General features: G+C 40.3%; 2 protein-coding genes across 3 annotated transcripts in view; one reads left to right on the forward strand and one right to left on the reverse strand.

The window, feature by feature from the left end:
- The window catches only part of LOC137293617 (ankyrin repeat and SOCS box protein 3-like), a 29989-nt gene extending 29419 nt beyond the window's left edge, over positions 1-570 (reverse strand). The window contains exon 1 of the mRNA XM_067824262.1: positions 498-570. The gene's annotated coding sequence lies outside the window, so the exon portion shown is untranslated. The remainder of the gene's footprint in view (positions 1-497) is intronic.
- On the forward strand, positions 540-20002 carry LOC137293616 (U4/U6.U5 tri-snRNP-associated protein 1-like). Of its 2 annotated transcripts, none has more exons than XM_067824260.1 (21): positions 540-940; positions 1917-1974; positions 2629-2687; positions 6609-6759; positions 7382-7487; positions 8217-8294; positions 8680-8776; positions 9841-9983; positions 10191-10269; positions 11035-11108; positions 11296-11355; positions 11680-11801; positions 13028-13269; positions 13803-13930; positions 14655-14816; positions 15615-15722; positions 16294-16375; positions 16526-16619; positions 18117-18345; positions 18670-18788; positions 19178-20002. In XM_067824260.1, exons 1-21 carry the CDS (start codon positions 760-762, stop codon positions 19203-19205), a joined length of 2400 nt encoding a protein of 799 aa, XP_067680361.1. In that variant the 5' UTR covers positions 540-759; the 3' UTR covers positions 19206-20002. The 2 variants fall into 2 exon arrangements, with proteins under 2 accessions (XP_067680361.1, XP_067680362.1); XM_067824261.1 differs by having other exon boundaries at positions 629-940; positions 6612-6759.
- The last annotated feature ends 407 nt before the right edge of the window (positions 20003-20409 follow it).

Here is a 20409-nt window from a genome sequence, read left to right on the forward strand (position 1 = left end):
TGTTTGTTTCCTTACAAATACCAACAACAATATAATTCGTTCTGCTTCTGCCAGGTAAATTTGGTAAAGTCATAGACATTAGCTTCCTACTGTTTATACTTGGCACTTTTGGTGGCGCTTTTGTCTGAAACGCTAAAGACCATGATTTTGACAATTGACATGCCTGAATCTACATTAAAAGTAGTTACATGTGAAATTAATGACTCGGTCTTGAAGAATGAATAAATTATTGCGGGGAAGACAGGTTTCGAACTGAGCTATTAATATCTAGATTCGAACACGTTGCAAATGCTGTAGGCTTATACGGTTCCTCCGAAGTCACACGAAAGAAGAATAATCCGAACTTTTCCTGAAAACGAATGATAACTATTCAAACATCTAGTTCATGGCAATGTCCATAACACATCATTGCATGAAACCCGAAGATTCTGTTGATGATGTGTTTCTCTATACCCGCTAATTTCCCGCGACCTTAAAACAACCTCATAGTTATATACCTTTATGTGATAGATGAAATTACAAACCACCAAGTCGCTAATGTTTTGGATTACCTCCCTTGAAAGCAACGGTACCGCACTTACTGTTATCCTAAAAATGATTGGCTAAAATTCTCATTCACTTCGAATCTACTACATCCTATTTATCAGAACGTGCACTTGTCGCAGTAAACAATCTTATGGTGTGTACGTTTGGGGGACACTTCTGACTCATTGTAAGAGTATTTGCATCAACACCTGTATCCTAAAGGACACCTGAATAATGGGGTCGTCGAAAAAACACAAGGAAAAGGATAAGGAAAGGGAACACAAGCATAAACGTAAGCGACGATCTCGATCACGATCGAAGGAAAGACGCAGCAGACGAAAGGACAGAGAAGAAAGACGAGGAAAGGAGGAACCCCAGGATAAACCACGCAACGCCGAACCAGTTGCCGAAGAAGGTATGTGTCCAAACTTAGCCGAGAGCCGTGATGGGGTCCTATAGTCAAGACATGACTATAGGACCCCGTGGCGTAATTTCCGACGGGTAGATTCGTCAACCATTAAAAACTAGAGATCAGTGTAAAGTAGCTTAGCTCCACACAAGGATGAACACAGTTGTAATGGTAAATTTTAATATTTAGAATTACTTTTGGCGATTCTGAGTGAACTTTGGTGGTGGGTGGGTGTGTCCAACACCAGGTTCGGAACCTGGGCAAAGGAGCAAATGAAACAAATGAGTCTAAACAATCAGTAGACCCAGTAGTGTGTCATTCGTTGGTTTCACATTAATTTTCAACTTGCTGTGGGCATACACAGGTTGTGTAAAAATATTTCCGAGTAAACACACTCAAAAGAAAAAAAAATCCAAACAAATACATTGTTTTTATGATGAGTGCAAGTAATCTCATTCTCAATTCATTTCTGAAACAAAGAGAGGGATCAGCTAAATAAATAGCTTACTTTATGTGAACAAGCTTTCATATGAACACATCTTCCCTCTGCCAGCATTCCTGCACATTTGCTTCTCAGAACTAACAAAACACGAGAATTTTCATGCAGTTACAGCCAGAACTGGACATCAATTATTGAAAAGCATGGGCAATCAGATGTATGTACTCAGCTGTGAATAGTTGTCACACGTAAATAATCTCCATAAAAGCTTTTATTTAGAGTGTATTTACAGTATTGATACACACATGACCACACAGGAACAGCTCAGTGTCTATGTTTACATGCTCTGCAAATGTGCACAGTGAGTTGAAAAGTAATGTGAAACCACAGAATAACTTGCATAAATCTTATAGATAAGGATGAAAATATGAAAAGCAAATGTAAAATCAGCAAAATTGCTAATAATGACTAATACTTTGGGCATGATTTCTTCTGATGGCAGAGTGAAATGATTATATATGTTTTCTAATTACTTCATTTCAGGCCAAAATGCACCAGCCTCTGGTGGTGGTGAAACATCACTCAGTATTGAGGAAACAAAGTAAGTTTGAAGTGTTGCTTAAATGCATTAGAACTTTTGCTTAAGGGCTGCAGGGGAAAATAGTGGTCCAAAGGGGGTCAGTTCAAAAAGAGATCCCCAGAAGCAGATCCATCAGTGGGAAGAGGTTCAAAGTAAGAATAGACATGAACAATAATGAATCGTAGGAGGGTTGGATTTATGGCAGTACAGAACATAAACCCAAACAAGGACATTCATCAGGAATGCATATGGACATGTTCCCTTAGACAGTTACACCAGAAAATATATTGGGTACCGGCTGGTATAGCCATAGTGGTGTCTTAATCATGCAGTCATAGTAGACAAGCATAAAATACCAACTTTGAGCAATGACTAGGAATATTTTGAGGGAATTACAATGCAGCAAAAGAAATGTACATTTTGAAACAGTGATGTCTCTTAAAAGTAAGCACTGTCATCAGATTTTATTTTGTTTTCAAAACATTTTTAACCATGCATGCAAATGAATAATCATCGATTGTTCATATAACTATGACCTGAAATCTAAGAAAAATACATTGGTGCCTGTGACAGACAAACAAGACACACACTCATACACTTTTATGAATTACTAGGTGTTAAGAGAAGGTGCATATGATGAATACCTTTATGATAACTTCATGTTTTCTTTTTCAGCCGAATTCGTGCCAAGTTGGGGTTGAAGCCATTAGATGTTCCAGGATCCAGTAATAATGGTATGTCAGTTAATGTTTTTCTGTAAAGATTCATTCTTTTTCAGAAGAAGTTCTCCTTGGGGTACATTTAAACATGTTTGTATCCATTAAAAATCCTACGACAAAAGTAAAAGTACTCAATTCTTTTAACTAATGGGAGTATACTAAATGCTAGTTACCTGTCAACAAATGCATTTACTTATAAATAACAGACATAGGAGTAAATATCCAAATGCTTGAAAAATTATCTGGAGCTCTGCATGTTAAGCTGGTTAAAACTGCTTTAGCTTTTAGCAAATTGTTATTGCCTGTGCCTGTTCTTTAGGCTGTTGGTTGTGTGTTTATGTATGCATATATATTACTGTACAACAGCTACCTTTACCTGGTTCTGTTTGTTACAGTTCAGGCCAGTGCATTTCATACAGTTCTACCTTACCTTCCCAGGATGCTCACCTCTTTTGCCTTCATTGCCTAGCTAGGAGCATCATTATGATCAACCAACCTCTTGTTCTATACTAATCTGCTGCAGAAGGGATAGAGGTGTGGGGTGGAGTGGAGGGTTCGTTGGAATGGCTTGCACCCTACCCCTGATGTAGACTTCAGGACGGGTACTGCCTTTGGGAGAGTGCTTAATCAATCAGCTCTGGTGGTGGCTAGTTGTGTATGACCCGAGCCTTGGCTCCAGTGCAGTCTAGCTCACTGATGCCAGTCTGTTGGCATCCCACACATGAGCTGTGGGTACTCAAGCACTGGAGCAGCTGGTTTCATTGTGCCTTTCAGTGTCTCAGGTATCCTGTTTTGGCAGGCGCTCCTTAGGGTCTTGGCAACAAGGTTTGGCCTCAAGCCTATGGTCAGTCAAGCCAGTCACCTCGGCTCTCTTTGATTGTTGTCTGTGGATCCCTCTTCCCTGACTTTGGAGGTGACTCTCAATACAGAGATCTCCCTCATGGAGGAGGAAGCCATGGATGAGGATAGGGTCATGAGCAGTTGGGGGAAGCTAGCTTCTTGCTTGGTTCATCTCTGCAGCAGGTAAACAATCACATTGCTGCTGTTTTGCCACAGGTGGTAGTGCCTTCGGACAACCTTGACCCCCCGGAGTTTCACCTTCACAGAGAAGCGTTTACTCTGTATCAGGTTGCCAAGGCCTAACTGCGCATTTTATCATCACTCACTAACAAGGTAATCAGTCCTCACCTGTTGGGTAGCCGCTCACAGTTTGATCTCCTTGAGCTGAACCATTGAGGAAAGGAAGTGTTGTGCGACTCTCTGCAGTGGTTGACAAGTGCATATCTTTCCACTTCGGGGAAGGAGGTGCCTAAGTGGACTGCCCCACTTCAGCCACGCAAGGGTAAGGGTAAAGGAAAGGGCAAGGCTACTTCCTCTCAACAGCCTTTTCTGAGGAAGGTAAGTCAGCCCCAGGCTTCCCAGTAAATGTTCCTGGGCCCTTAGTGATCCCGGTGCTGGCAGTTGCTATACTGCCAATCGCCAGGATTGATTGCATATTACCCAATGTCCCTATTGGTGGCCAACTTACTCTCTTCCTTCGGGAGTTGGAGAAAGTCACTTTAAATCCCAGGGTCCTTTCTGGGGAATTCACTGCACTCCAATGCCGAACTCTCAGGAGAAGGCGGATATACTCCATGCCGAGGTCCAGGGGTTTACTCCACTTATTTCCTGATCACCACAAAACCACAGGGTTCAGGCCGATTCTCAGTCTAAGGGGTCTGACATGACATGATCGAGTAGCCATCTTCCTAGATGGACACATTGCACTCAGTGATCTCTTTTTTTAGAGGCAGGGGATTGGCACACATCAATCAACCTCAAAGATGCATGCGTCCATGTCCCAATGCACCCTGAAGTAAGTACCTCAAGTTTCCCTTCGACAGAAAGTCTTGTATGTTCCCCTCCAGCATCTCCACGGCACCAAGGGTGTTCACCAAACTGATGCAAGCTGAAGTTGCCAGGGCACACGGCAACTTTTTTTTACCTGTAACATGACTGGCTATTCAGGGCACTGGTCACCCACTTAATGTCGAGACTCTACTCAGACAGTGATGGATACTCCCGTGTTGGTTGGATTGTCACCCTTAAAAAGTTGACACTTGTGCTGGCACAGGATCTGTTTTTTCGAGGGGCTGAGATTCAAGACACAACAGGGCTTAGTCTCTGTGTCTCAAGACCTCATTTCCAAAGTCCAGAGGATTGTGTTACAATTTTTTCAGTTCCCCAGGGACGCAGCTGGAACTTGGCTTCAGTTTCTAGGCAACATGTCGACAACAGTAGACATAGTTTGGCATGCACAATGAGGATGTGACCAGTTCCATGAGCATTAGCGCAGGTGTGGTCTCACTTGGAGAGTTATGAGAAGGTTCTGGTAACACTGGAATAGTTCATTCCTCACTTGCAGTGGTGGACAGAGTCTATCGAAGGTAAACAGATGGACACCTCCCTCACGGGGTGGGAGGGAGGATGTGTGTTCTGGGCAACCTCACAGCTAGACACCTCTGGGCAGAGAATGAGGCAACCCTGCACATCAATGTGCTGGAATTGAGAGCAGTCCAGTTGGTATTCAAATGCTTCAGAGCTGGAGCTGGTTTGGAACCATGTGGTTCGTCTAGATATGGACAGACAACCAAATGGCAATGTCCTATATCGTGAAGCAGGGTGGTAAGGTGTCTCCGAAACTCCATCAGGAAGCGTGACAGTTTCCTCTGTGGTACAATCAGTTTAGCATATGGGTCATAAATGTTATATTTCCCAGTGTTGACAATATTAATGCAGATGCGCTTTATCGTAATGTTATAGCACCCTATGAGTGGTTACTTGAGAGGGACATACTCGGGATTATCTCCCAGTTGCCCGGGTCATTCAGGATTCAGTGGGTTGCTTGGCCACTGTTTGGAATCGCCTCCAACTCCAAGTGAGCAAAATTCTTGCACCAGGTTTGTGGAGGGATTTGACTAACATACTGTATGAGGATAGATGGACTTGGTATGGAAAGAGAGGGATTCTGGATCCCCTATCTTCAACTGTAGTCAAGGTGTTGGAGTTTTTACAGTCTCGGGTAGGGCCCAGCCTCGCTGCATCTAAAATCCAAGGCTACTCCATGGCTATTTCAGCCTTTCACTTTCCCACCGAGGGTACTCTTTGAGGGCAATAGCCTCTGGTGCAGCATTCCTTAGCAGGTGTTGCATCTTTCATTCTAGATTGGATGTCCAGTCTTCTCTTTCATCATCTGCAGAATTTGTCTTTCCAGCTGTTAAGTTGGAAAACAGCATTTCTGGTGGTGGTTACATCTGGTTGACAGGTTGGTGACAACCACGCTGTGTATTCGAAACTTACCATTATTCATAAGAACCGGGTGAGCATTACCAGATTCCTACCGCCCTTAGATGCTAGCACGTTTCATATAACAGCACCTATCAGTTTTCCCGCCTTCATGCTTCCTTCATCATCTGGTAACACAAAATGCAGTGTAATTTTCTATTTTTGTGCAGCTGTAGATTGTTACTTCAGATTGATCATTATGTCAGACAGAATACCACTTCTTCTGAAGAATGAAACAAACTCATAGAAGTTATGAATTCTTTGAGGAAAGCCCTCCGTGGGGTACAGCCACCATCTCCCCTCATTCTGTCTGACACATTCAGCATGAAAAGTTAGGTGTGAGGTTGACAGCTAGAGTTACCTGCTCTTGCCTGTAGAGGGCACTTAGGGGCCCTGTATGTGTAGTTTTACATGACAAAAACAAGTTTTTTATTTTGTAAATATTTTATTACAAAATATAGTTACAACTGTCGTAGGATTTTTAAGGGACAAGCTGTATAGAAACAACACTCCTTCTATCTGGTATTGGTAGTAGTAATATAGATATATACAGACTACAGGTACTCACCTTAATTTAAGTCTAACATTCATTGTAACCTGTGCTTTGTTTAGCAGAGGCAGGGGTGGAAGAGGCTGAGAAGCCCAAGGAGAAGGAAGACGTTCACGCTCCACCTGTTAACTGGGGGGATCAGAAGAAGACTGAAGCTCTCCGAGAGAAAATGGCAATACTTAAGCAAAAACGACTCATGAACAAGAAGCTTCGGTAATTGTAATAGAGACCCTGTGAAGATCTTGGTCAGAATTAGTCTTCAGTAATTCGTGCTTGTCATTACGGGCACCGAATGAGATCGGGAGGTCAGGCTTGCTGACTCCATTGATTCATGTCAGTGAAGGGTCCAATGTCAGCTTGGTTTATTATGAGTGTAAACCAAAATGGTTTCAACTCCTTCATGTGAAACACATTTATGCAGCTACATAAATGAAAACAACAGTAAACTGATACTGCTTGTCTGAGCAATTTATGCTGTAGGCATAGATATTTTAAACATACATTGTGTTACTTGACCATTAAAAATGTGAATGATTCATCAGCCATTTTCTCAAGAAATCAACTGATTTATTGTGAACTTTGTTATTGAAGTCTTATCATGAATGTTGTGCCATGGTATACGCTAGTTGAAGCTGTCTTTGCAAGTGATCAAATCTGAAGACGTTATGATACACTTTGCATATATAAATATGCCAAAATATGCCAAAATTATCAGATTTAGTCCTAATGATTTACACTGGTCACAGAGATTCAGAATTCCTAATTATTCTGATATTTCAGTTTACTACTATTACTTAAAAATATCCTGTTTATATTATTTTTATTATTTTTCCAGGAAAGTGAAAGGGCTCGGTGACAGTGATTCTGACACAGATGACATGTCTAAGTGGGTCATGCGCTCCAGAAAAATAGAAAAGGAGAAAGTTTTGGCTGAAAAAAGAGTATGTAACAACATTATCAATTATATATCCACCAATAAGAGCTAAAGAAGTTCTTCCCATCACAACAGTGCTACTGATATACTGGACATTCTGATAGTTTTGTTCTTTAGGGGTGGTGTAGGATAATATTTTACTCATAACAGTACATGTCACAAGTGTCCACAGGATGATACAGTACATGACAGCGTTAGTGGAGGTAGCCTAGTGGTTATTGCAGTCGCTCATCACACCAAAGACCCGGGCTCAAATCCTTACATGGGTACAATATGTGAAGCTCATTTCTGATATCACCTGCAGTAATATTCCTGGAATATTAACAGTGGCTTAAAAACATTCTCATCCACCCATATTGTGGACCAGGAAAAATTGAAATTGGCTTTATCTTCAGATAGAAGTGAAGAAGTAATGAGTATCATAATTTATACAGTTATGCTTAAATTTGAAAATTACATGCCTATTAAAATTTCTGCTAGTGGGTGATACTGGACATTTTGAAGAGTGGTTTGATTGCTGTTCAGTTACAAGAAGACATTTACACTGTGACTGGGAAGCCTAGCGGTACAGGAGTTTGCCTGTAGAGACAGAGACCCAATTTTAATTACCTGTGTGTATATTATGTGTGAGGTTCTTGGCTAGTGTCCTGTGTATGATATCGGCTGAATATAGCTTACTGGTATATAAATAAGAATCATTGATGCGCTGACTTACACCATGTTATTGTGTGTTCAGGCCAAGCTCCTGGAAGAGATGGATGAGGAGTTTGGCATCAGTGACCTCATGGACCAGGAGTTCAAGGACAAGAAGAAGGTAGGACTGTAAAACCCTCTCTTTTGAGATTGTGGTTCTCGACTGTCCACTTTATTGCTGTTCCTGAATGTTCAGAGAATTTCCTGTGTCACACATATTCTCTTCCAGCAGTTTTGGGGAGTCTGGAGAAAAGTCTTAAGCCACAGATTTCATGTGGTTTTCCAGGATTTGCATAGTATTTTATAATGATGGTTTCTCATAAAATATGCAAACTGATAACTGTTGCATGGCAGTCTTTCTTATTATCCACTAATATATCTGAAGCTTTGGGTTTATGATGTGTATTTACTGCTGATTACGCCCAATACCTTCCATAAAATGTCCTGAAAAGGAAGGGTTTAGCAGACTCAATTACCTGTTATCAGCGGTGCCTTTTCTGTTGCAGGATTACACAGCCCGAGACCTCCAGGGTTTGACGGTCCAACATGAAATAGATAAATTCAGTGATGGTCGAGGAGTTATTCTCACACTCAAAGATAAAGGTAAGACAGATTTTAAACACTGGTATCGACCGGACTTCAAACCAAATCTGTACATTTCCCTGCTACTAACTTCAAATAATGCTTTAGTGTGTAAATTTTTTCTCTTTTTTTTTTTGTTTTGTTTTATTGTGTTTACAGATCTCTCTTGTTGTTGTGACTTTTCAGTCATGATTAGCTGTGTACGAAATCACATTTCCTTACGTCATAAACACTCAAAATGCGAGCAAGAAAATGAAACATTGTATTCTGTTACGTGTTGATGATTCCAACTACAGTGGAAGCTGTCAAAACCAGCATCTGTCCCATCCACCAAGTTGTCAACACTGGCGTAAAATCTTCTGTTACGTGTTGATGATTCCAACTACAGTGGAAGCTGTCAAAACCAGCATCTGTCCCATCCACCAAGTTGTCAACACTGGCGTAAAATCTCTGTCCCGTCCGTGGCTTGTATCATCAGCTCTACAGTCCAGCACATTGACTAAACTGGATTATTTCTTCAGTCCCAATGAGTGCCGGTTTACACAGCTTCCACTGTAGCAAAATAGGCAGAGACAGAGTATAATGATTGTTACACTCAATGCTGGTCTTCTGGTAACATAACATTTCTTGTGAGATAAGACTCAGTGGCCAGAACTCCTTTTATACACAAGAGAAAGTCTGGAAAATTGTGTAACACTTTGAAGTAGTTGAGACTGCAACCAGCACTGCAGATCCTTCTGTCTAAGTTTAGTACAAATGTAAATATAGCACGTCACTGCTGTTTACCAAATCTATATATACCATGTATTCCACATGGAACATTGTTACACAATAAGTAACACTAATGCATAGCAATTCATAATTGTGTTTATCTGATATACATGTATGATACTCAGAAGTTGGAGAACACCAGAATGTTTCATATGACTATAGTTTATCAGTCATGGTAAAACACTTAGTGTACGGGAAGCAAACTCATTGTGGTTCAAACACTTTATGCTGCACAAGGGGAACAGGTCATATTTTTCATATGTCAGTACTTTTATCAGCCAATGATTGCATCCTGTTTATTTGCTGCTGCATAGGTATTCTGGATCAGGATGAGGATGACGTGTTGATCAACGTGAATATGGTTGATGACGAGGTTGCTGAGAGGAATGTGGACAACAAGAAGAAGAAGCCAGATTACAAGCCGTACGATGAGCCTGAGTATGACGAATATGGCATGGTATGTTCAGCCAACATTCACACATAAATGTGCATTTTGCAATGTTTGATTATTGCGATTCACTGTCCACATCAGTAAACTTGATGTCTGGAGAAGTGACATTCTGATGGATGTGTAATTACAACAAAAAAATTTCATGAAATATGCTCCATTACTTCATTGTGTTAAGCAGGAGAGTGCCATTGCTCATAACTACTTGTGTTACAGCTGAAGCCCAATAGTATTCTCGACAAGTATGATGAAGATATTGATGGAAATAAAAAGGTGAAGAAGTCCTTCACACTAGGTATGTGTAGTATGCTATACTTTGTACACCTTGGATATTTATTGCTGTCATTTTTAATTTTCTGATTTAAATGGGAACCTGTGAAGTATGAAGAAATTGTTATTGAAAGTGCTTTTCTAAAGTTTAATACATTTATGTCCCTTAGACGAGAGAGTGACCTACTGCTGTTGTAAGAGGCGACAAACGGGATCAAGTTCCCAATTGCGCATATCAATGCTCATGCAGTTGATCACTGGATTGTCCGGTCTAGACTTGATTTTTTTCAGATGGCCGCTATATAGTTGGAATGTTGAAGAGTGCAGCATAGAACTAAACTCACTCTCACTGGACAACAGAGTTATGTTCCTTAGTTGTGACATGATCCTATGATCATTGGTTAGTTTGTTGTTGCAGTGGACTGTAAAAAAATGTAGACCAGACAATCCAGTGATCAACAGCTTTAACGTCAATCTACGACATGTATTGTGACATGTATCAACCATGCCAGCAAGTCTGACCATCCAATCTTCTGACATGCATGTGTTACTGAAGGCCAATTATAACCCAGATCTTCATGGGGCTATCGTTGGTTGTAATCCTCAACAAAGACCCTGATTATTGTCTTTCTTTTCATCTTACCGATGATGCTTATGGTAATGAAAATACTGTCCACAACAGTGTTTGGGATAAGGGAATATTACTGGAGGTGTAGTAAGAGCTGTTTAAAAACCTACCCAATCACTTTTTCGCACACACAAAGACTAAATCCAACTCCCTTTGTGGCAGGTTCAGGAGGCAAGTACGATGCAGATGAAGATCGACAGTTGGAGAAGATTCGTACAGAGCTCAGGCAGCAAGGCGTAAGTTTTAACTTTCATCATGGCTTCAAAAAGTCTATAGTGATTACTCTGTTTGAAGAGCCCAGACTTGGCATCTGAATTAACATGGGTTTAACTAAACGTTCTTGTTACCGTACTTGAAATTTGATACGAGCATACTGAAGACAGCAACCAAGAGCATGTTCTAATCAGCCTTTGTCTCTTTCAGCAATCATTAGCGATGCCAGCCCTTACATTAGCCAGTGAATACTACACTGCAGAGGAAGCGGTGAGTCTACAATGAAACACCTAACTCTCCAATAATTTTCCATGACAAGCTGACTGTGGTGATGATTCTACTTGAACCAGCCAGTTAAAACTTCTGTTACATAATCAATTCATAATGTATCATGAATCCTGCACTAAATCCTGGTGCTAAATGCTATTGGAAGATTTGCTGGGTTAAAATAATTGCCAATCACAATAAGCATTTACAATCATGTCTGATTGATTGCCACCATTGTATGGATGTACTCGTCATCACAGCGTATGATGTTGTGTGAATGTGGACCACAAAGTCCTGCGGTAACAGTCATCTTCACTATGTATTCAGGCTGCTAAGTTCAAGAAGGTGAAGAAGAAGGTGAGGAAGATCAGGAAGAAAACAACCCTGAAGGCAGATGACTTGCTCAACATGGCCGCTGACCAGGTGTCTAGAGAAGATTACGGGTCAAGGTGAATCCCTTTATCTCTGTAGCCTTTACATGGAGTGAGTGAGAATTGTTTTACATCGCTTTTAAAGCAATCTTTTTCCTTATCCTGACTCATATTTATGATGCATATCTCCTCCCTCTAGGCAAAGATAGTGGAACACTTGAAATCCCTTGAAGTTCCCACCCAGAAGCCTCCCTTTCCAGCCAATACGGTCACATGTGTTTGCTCCTTCCGCATGTATCTGTCTAGTAGAATAATTTGCATTCCCCGAATGCATTCGCATATGCATGTGCACATGCTCCTGTGAAGGATGTATTCTGACCATTTGCAAGTGGTCTGAAGGGTTCATTGAACATTCATTGAAAGTAGCAGTTATCTTCATGTCTGCGTGCATGATAAGTATAAAATATCTGTTTCATTCAGGAAATTACATTTTATAGCAATATCACAGTGGTTGATACAAAAGATGGGTTTCACACATTGTACCCATTTGGGGAATAGAACCACATCTTCAGCAGGACAGTCAAATGCTTTAACCACTAGGCTACCCCACCGCACCTCTTCATGGAAGTGTCAGCCATTTAAATGGTGGATTAACATTCCAGATTCTGATTTTTAAGTTAAATTATGCTGTTTCTCTTGCCTTCGTCTTTAATCGTACACATACAATACATCATTTACAGAAAATTAACCCAGTGGTGACCAGCAGTATACATCCAGACTATGTTGGCCAATGAGAGCCATGCTTTCTATTCCATTACTCTCGTAGTTATGAGAGGTGTAGGGTCATTCTGGTTATCTGGTTATGTATATTGATCTTATGCTGTTTATTAATCACTGGATTGTCAGGCACAGACTTGATTATTAACAGACTGGTGGGGTGCAGTTGTACAAAACAGTCTTAGCGCTATGACTGCCTTAAGTCCATGTTTTACTTTTAGTATGGGAGTTGCGGTCATCTTAGTGGTAAGATCATCGCTTTGTACAAGGGCACCCAGGTTTCTTCACACACATTACTAAAACAAGAGCAAAACCAAACTTGAAACTCAGGTTTTCATATGCAACAGATTACAGTGCCAGGGTTAGGCAGGTATTCAGTATTTATTTCTCATGTACTTTGTTTTCCAGTCCAATTTAACATCGGCATCAAATCCAGGTGAAAAGGCAGTAAAATCGAAATTCCTGATAATCTGTTCCAGAGAGGGCATGATAATTGTTGTATGGTGTCAACCTTGTATGTGTTGTAGATCTCGAGGCCGGGGACATGTGGCAGCGCCCTCAGAAGACATGGAGCAGGAAGAGAAGATGGAGCAGGTACCAGGGGTCATTGATTATGGACATGGTGATCCTAACATCATCGACTACGGTCATGGCATCAAGACCGAACCTGAAGTGAAGACAGAGCCTGGAACTGAATCTAGTGGACCAATTACACTGGATCCTGGTGTATTGAGCTCTGTAAATGTCAAGGTGGAGGAAGATATGGATGGTTAGTTATTGTGTCTTTCATGAGTGTGTTGTGCATCTCTTCATTAGAAGTCAGCCATCTGAGGGACTGTTTGAAATGGGTGAATCTGTTCAAAGATTTTTTAGTTCTAAGTTAATTCAATAGATCAAAACATTCACATCATCTAATTACCAGATTACATGATTGTAATCAGGCTAGTTATTGATAAAACAGAAGATGGGAGATATTTTGTCTGGTGTATATGTGATAGGTACAAAAATATACATATATGCAGGCACAGCAACATGCAGTAAAACTTCGACAAAGTGTGGTGACTACGTGTAACAGTCCATCAAGCTGTGAATGGGTGTCTCATTTGGATGGGAAAGCCACATTAACTTGGTGCTCCTAGTTGCTGCAAGGGTTGAATGATCCCTAGGGAGAGATTGGTAATATGTTGTGATATTTAGATTATCATCCAATGATATAGGGAAAAACAAAGATGCACTTTGACCATGCGTGTGGGATGGACTGTAGCACCCACATAATAATACATGTTGGTTATATTTTGGCAGTTACTGGCCCAGATGAGGATCTGACTGGTGTGCCTGTGGATGATGATGAGGTAGAGAATGAACTACACTCAGCTCTAAGCAAGGCCAGAAAACTGAAACTCAAGAAGGCACCCCGTGCTTCAGAACAGGTACTCTAGGACTATATCATTCTGAGGAACTACTTCCTACCTCGTGTCACTTGTCATGTGACAGTGAGACTTATAACCATTTCAGAGAATTAGTTTAGGGAAGAATACTGTGAATGATTTCAGTGTGTATTGCTATATATCACTACAATTCACTTTCTATGGTATATTCCCCTTAGTAACAGGATCTGCTAATTGTTGGACTTAACTTTGTCTGGATTATGTTTCTCATCAGGAAGTAATTAATTCTCCTCGGATATATCTCAAGAATGAATATGACATAGGTTGTGCTAAAAAATATATAAATAAATTGGTTCTCAGCAAAGTTTATGAAAAATTATGAAACTGGTTTGGGTTTTAGATGGGAATCAAGACTACTTTCTGTCAGCCTTATAGCTTAACTGTTCCATTTTCAGACCCATGAAGGTCCCGGCATAGAGTAGGCCTTCAGCAACCCATGCTTGCCATAAACGGCGACTATGCTTGTCGTAAGAGGCGTTGGGATCTGGTAGTCAGGCTCCCTGACTTGGTTGGCACATGTCATCGGTTCCCAGTTGTGCAGATCGATGCTCATGTTGTTGGTCACTGGATTGTCTGGTCCAGGCCGCCACTAAATAGCTGGAATATTGCTGAGTGCAGAGTAAAACTAAACTCACTCACTCACTCACTCAAAAACATAGAACCCACTCATGCAGTAGACATCAATCAAAAATGGGCTTTGTTTCAGGTGGTGGAGAGAGTCATGTCTCTACAGAATCAAGAAACAGAAGAAAATACCAAGGGATCACAGATAGTGCTGAATTCCATATCTGAGTTTTGTCGTAACCTGGGAGAGATACCGACTTACGGCTTGTCTGGGAACAGGGAGGAGGACAGAGAGGAGATCATGGTCAGTTTAGTACATTATCTTGATCAGTTCCTAGGCAACTGCTGTTTTTGTTCAACATCACAAGGTTGGCTTCTTGTCCTTATATTGCAAGTATCATTTCCAGTAAGAAATTGTTTGTTTCATTTTCTATTCATGATAAACCATTAATGTAGATGTTTTTGTTGGTATTGGTTTGATGAAACAAGGACAGCCATCCTGTTTGTTCTGTCTACAAACAAGAAAATGTTTGATCACTTGCGTGACAGTCACAGCAATGCACACAGATATGAGTCTAGTTGCCTGATCCAGACTTTTAGCATGACTTTTTGAATAGTTTAGTGTTATCCTGTGATCAATTATTAACTAGACTTTCAAGACTGACTCTGGGGTAGTGGGATAGTCTAGTGGTTAATGCTGTTGTACATTACGCTGAAGTCCTGTTACATTCCCCACATGGGTACAATGTGTGAAGCCCATTTCTGGTGTCCTAAACACAGATGTTGCTGAAATATTGCTTAAAGTCATGTAAAACTCACTCACTCATTCACTCACTCACTCACTCACTCACTCACTCACTCACTCACTCACTCACTCACTCACTCACTCACTCACTCACTCACTCACTCACTCACTCACTCGACTGATCTCAGGCAAGTCTCGGGCAATAGATGCACACTGTTACACACTTCTTCTGTATCCCTAGACATGTGATTTGATGATGTAAGAGGTCATGGTCATTGGGTATGAAAGCGTGTGATCATGGTAATGTTTTGGCTTTTTGATTAGAGGGGATTTGTATGCTGTTTTGATGTGTTGAAGGATGTAGAACTGGAGCTGATGGAACAGAAACGTCGCCAAGAGGAGATCGAGGAAGCTGCCAGTGGTTGGAATGAGGTGGACATCGACACCCAACCAGTGGATATTACCGTATGTACATCACGTGGAGAAATGTGTTCAAAATATGTCTGCTGTATTCAGAATCTTACATATAAGATGAAGCACCTCTCATTTTGTCATGAAACCCTTCAGTGAAGATCTTTAGCCTTGCATGCTTGTAGTAAGAGTTGATGAACAGGATCGTGTGTATGTGTTTGGGGTGGACGGGTCCCTGACTTACTTGACACAGTTGCATAGATTCATTATCATGCTGTTGATCCCAGGTTATCTGGTCCAGACCCGATTACTTGTTAGCCACTGCTGAGTGACTGTTAAACAACAAACATTTAGTTATGGCCTGATTGTATTTTTGTGTTAGAGTAGATTGCTTTAGCCTATTTTGGCTGCAAGAGGCATCTCATGGAATAGGTGGTCAGACCTGATGACTTGGTGTCATTCTAGGCAGTGTTGCTCATAATGTTGATCACTGGATTGTCTGGTCAAGATTTGATTATTTAGAGCTCAAATATTGTTTGGCATAAAAAAACAAATGAAATATTTTGTTTCTGATGTTATTGCCTTATACAGCTGGCAGTGATCTGTTAGTATTGATTATGACCAGGGAGAAGAGCAGGCTGTCCTGGAGGAAGAACCGATCGTAACGGATGGAGTGGGTGCTGCCCTTGCTCTGGCTATGAAGAAAGGTCAGGATGATTTTTATGTCATACATTTTATCTGTTTCTAGAAAAACTCCACAGATAACTGACATAATACTGCAAAATAAATAATGTCCCATCACATGACCCACTTGTAAAGAGGTCTTCTGTGGTTCTACATTGTGTTTTTGTGGCCAGGTTACCTGGAGAAGGAGGTCATCAAGAATGTGAGTGCTCCAGAACACAGCAACTTGGGTGCCATGTACTACTCCATTGAAGACAAGCGATACGAGTAAGTAAGAGGTCATAGCTGCATCTGTCTGAGTGAGGGAGGAATCTCAGTCTTTTCCAGTTGCAAATCTGGTAGCAGAGTAGGTAGCACAGAAATACTGGACTTGACTGGATTTATATAGACTTCTCAAAGTTTCCAGCCCTAAGTCTTCAGCAAATGTCTGTGAATATTCCCAACTTAAATCACATTAAAACATTCTAAATTCATGTTAACATTGGTATATCTAATGTGAAGTCAGCTTGCATGTTACTGATATTTGAATAGATGAAGAAAGAGAGTTTTACATTACTGGATCTATTGAAACAATAGAAGACCTATGAGTGTAAGACAGTAGGAGTTACAATAAAGTCCTATTTTAAAGTTAACAAATAGATTCCAGTTTCGTGTATCGTCGAGTGCACAGCATTTGGGTCACATCCTTGGTTGGGGAGAGTCCTTGTTTAGTTACTGTGTTTGGCAGCTGTACTCCCAAGAGTTTCTTAGACTCTTACCCACCATAAAGCACATTACATATAATATTACTGTTTTCCCCAGCGAAGAAAGGTTACCCAGTGGGATGAGATCATGATGAGATGGTGATTATTAATCTTCCAGCAATGTCTTGGTTCTCACACGCAGTTTAGCTTGCATACTCCACCGGGGAGCTGAGATTAAAAATTGAGTGCTCACTGATCAATTAATTTGGGTCATAATGTCAGTGCTTTGGGCATGCACTTTGTGTATGAAAGCTAGCATGATTAGTACAAACATTATCCCCACCATGAAGTGTTTGTGTTCCATCCATCCGAGAAGATGGGGACAAATTTTGTCAAAAACTGTTATAGATAGGGAAAATATATTTGGCATGTGTTTTCATGACATGAATGCCTTGATGGAGTTTGAAAATGAAACCTGTATTACCATTTAATACAAAGTTATTGCCCTTGTCATGCGTTTTTCTTTTTTACATAGTGCATGGTATCCCTAATGGGGGCAGATAGGAAAACCAAATTTGAGATTTGTTTTCATGACATGAATGCCTTAGTGGAGTTTGAAAATGGAAACCATGTTACAATTTGTTACAGAGTTATGGCCCTTGTCATACGTTTCTTGATTTTGTACACGGTATCGAAATGGGGACAGATTTTTCCAGTAACTGTTATACATAGGGAAACCAAATGTGGTTGCTGACGTAACAGTAATCCTCGCAGGTTTTTTTAACAGTTTATGTATTGCTATTTGTTTTAAGAATGAATACTTGTCAAAATAGGAAAGAACACTGGCAGAGGTTATTGATGACCTTGTCTTCTGTTTGTGATTTGCTTGTCAGGGGCTCTTTCTGTGGAATCACCGGTAACCCTTGACAATATCTACCTTTTTAAAGTCAAATGCTGAAAACTTGAATGCCATTGGTCTGTTATTTCATGTCAAAATTATCAGTATTTATTAGTATCAATTTTGTAGTGATCCTGTTTGGAAGGCTGAAAGATTTAATGGATTAATTTTGTACGTTGTTAGTGATCTTGATGAGAAGTATCGGAAGAGGGACCGTTATGGTGGTGGTGTGATCTCAGATTTCCGTGACAAGGAGGGCTATAAGCCGGATGTAAAGCTGGAGTATGTTGATGAGTCTGGACGTTGTCTCAATCCTAAGGAAGCCTTCAGGCAGTTGTCTCATCGCTTCCACGGGAAGGGGTCTGGGAAGAAGAAGCAGGAGAAGAGGATGAAGAAACTAGAGGAAGAACAGGTCAGTGTCTTGTTATGTTCAAGGATACTGCTACTACGGTTACAAGTCAAAGTTAATAGAGCAAAAAAAACACAATGAGAACATTCAATGCCGTATCCTCACTAGAAAGTTGATACACACTCTGTGAAAAAGTGCCTCTCTTTAGTCAGTCCCCTCTTGAATCCATTTAGATGGCTGCTCTGTAAATGATATGTTTTGTTTTAATTTTTGAAGTTTAGTCATATTTGTAATGTTATTTGCACTAAAATGAACTTGTTCAAGTACACACAAAGGTGATATATGTGCTGATGTGAGTTACTGAAAGAAATGTTCCTGCTTTTTCAGTTGATGAAGATGATGAGTTCCACTGACACGCCACTCAACACCTTGTCACTGCTGCAGGAGAAACAGAAAGCCGAGAAATCACCATTTGTTGTGCTCAGTGGCAACAAGGGATTCACAGCGTAAGTAGCTTGATATCACATAAAAGCAGTAACTTATGGCAATAACATAAATAGATATACAGATTGGAGGATGCATAAGACTGGTAATCAGGTTTCTTGAAGGAGCAGTTATGGCTACAGAAGGAAGCGGTTATGGTTTAAAAGGAAGCAGTTGTGGTTTTAAAAGGAAGCATTTTTTTTTATGAGGAACTGTTGTTTTTTAGAGTGATTATCATTGTTTTAAGTTACCACTAAGGAAACAATAGTGGATTTTGAAGGAAACAGTTATTGATATAGAGGGAGGAATTACTGTCGTAAAGGATGCATGGATGGTTATGAAGAAGCAGTTAGAAAGTTAATAAAGTGGGGAGTTGTCAGTACATTCACTGTTATTTGTTTTGTTTTTCTAGGAACACAACAAGCATTGCAAAGCCCTGATAACCAGACGAACTGTTAAGGAGTAGGAGATGGCCTTTGCTGGAACTTGTGTTCTAATTAAATTCAAGGAACCAGTGGCACAAGTGACTTCATGTACATTTCCATTCCGATAAAGGATCACTGAACAGTGAAGGTCTCTTTGTAACTGATTCCTGGATTTACAACTCTAGAAGCCAGGGCCAGATTGGGTTTCCATAACCCTAAATGGCATTGAATGTCTAAGGAATATGTATCAACTGGATATGCTTGTCTTTACACTGCCTGTCGCTGTGTCAGACAGTGAGTCATTGACTCCACATCTGTCTGAATGGAATGACTTTCTTCAGAATTAGTGGGGAGGGAACTTACTTGCGGTTAAATTGTTGGGTCATCATCATATCAAAGACTCCATAATGAGATAATGAGTACAATATGTGAAGCCTTTTCTTGTGTACCCCTCTGTGTATGTTTCTAGACTGTTGCAAGAAGTTCTGTAAAAGCATACTCAGTAATATCCTTTGAAATAATAACCACAAATAGATTTAGAAGTAAATAATTTATCATTTCAACTGTGAACATTGAGGGATGTTGATCATCAGGATTTAGCAGCTTTTTCTCTTAAGGTAATTTATTTAAGAAAATGAAACATTCAGGTAAGGACATAATTATGATGCCTTCAGGTGCGTCGCTGAACACGTCATTGTAAGAAATATCATGTAACTTGTACAGCATCACCAGAACATTAATGTAAATAAATTCTTGTACAAAAAAACATGGCAGGAAGTGCAGTTTTAGCTCACCTGACTGATGTTCAAGTATGTGTTTGTCATGTGCTGTTTGTCCAGCATGTATGCTAAATGTCTTCTGTGGAACCACCGATTAATAAGGATCAGCTTCACATGCTTAACATCAGCGTATTTATGAGACAGATAATCTACATCATCTACAGTACATCTCTCCATCAGTGATGACACTCCATTTTGTTCAAGAGGTTCAAATCCAGTTTTCAGTATGGTTGTATTGGCTCTCATATTGAAATCTATCTAGGTATCCAGTACTTCCCAATTTTTCTCAAAATTAGTACATGTGAAGATAAGGGGTGCTCATTGCATATGTTCTGTTTTGTTTTGTTGTTTCATTTCGACCATGCAACTCAGTTCTGTGCATATTTGCTTGTGTGAACATCTTCTACTCTGAAACTTTAAAACTGTTGACTGCTTATTCA

This window comes from Haliotis asinina, chromosome 8 (assembly GCF_037392515.1).
Source record: "Haliotis asinina isolate JCU_RB_2024 chromosome 8, JCU_Hal_asi_v2, whole genome shotgun sequence".
Taxonomy (NCBI): domain Eukaryota; kingdom Metazoa; phylum Mollusca; class Gastropoda; order Lepetellida; family Haliotidae; genus Haliotis; species Haliotis asinina.

Excerpts from the sequence above, each read along its gene's own strand:
- LOC137293616 (XM_067824260.1), top strand. The coding sequence starts at position 760 with ATGGGGTCGTCGAAAAAACACAAGGAAAAGGATAAGGAAAGGGAACAC. Across the intron at positions 7,488-8,216 it reads AAGTTTTGGCTGAAAAAAGA|GCCAAGCTCCTGGAAGAGAT; the intron begins GTATGTAACAAC and ends TTGTGTGTTCAG. Across the intron at positions 13,931-14,654 it reads CACCCCGTGCTTCAGAACAG|GTGGTGGAGAGAGTCATGTC; the intron begins GTACTCTAGGAC and ends GCTTTGTTTCAG.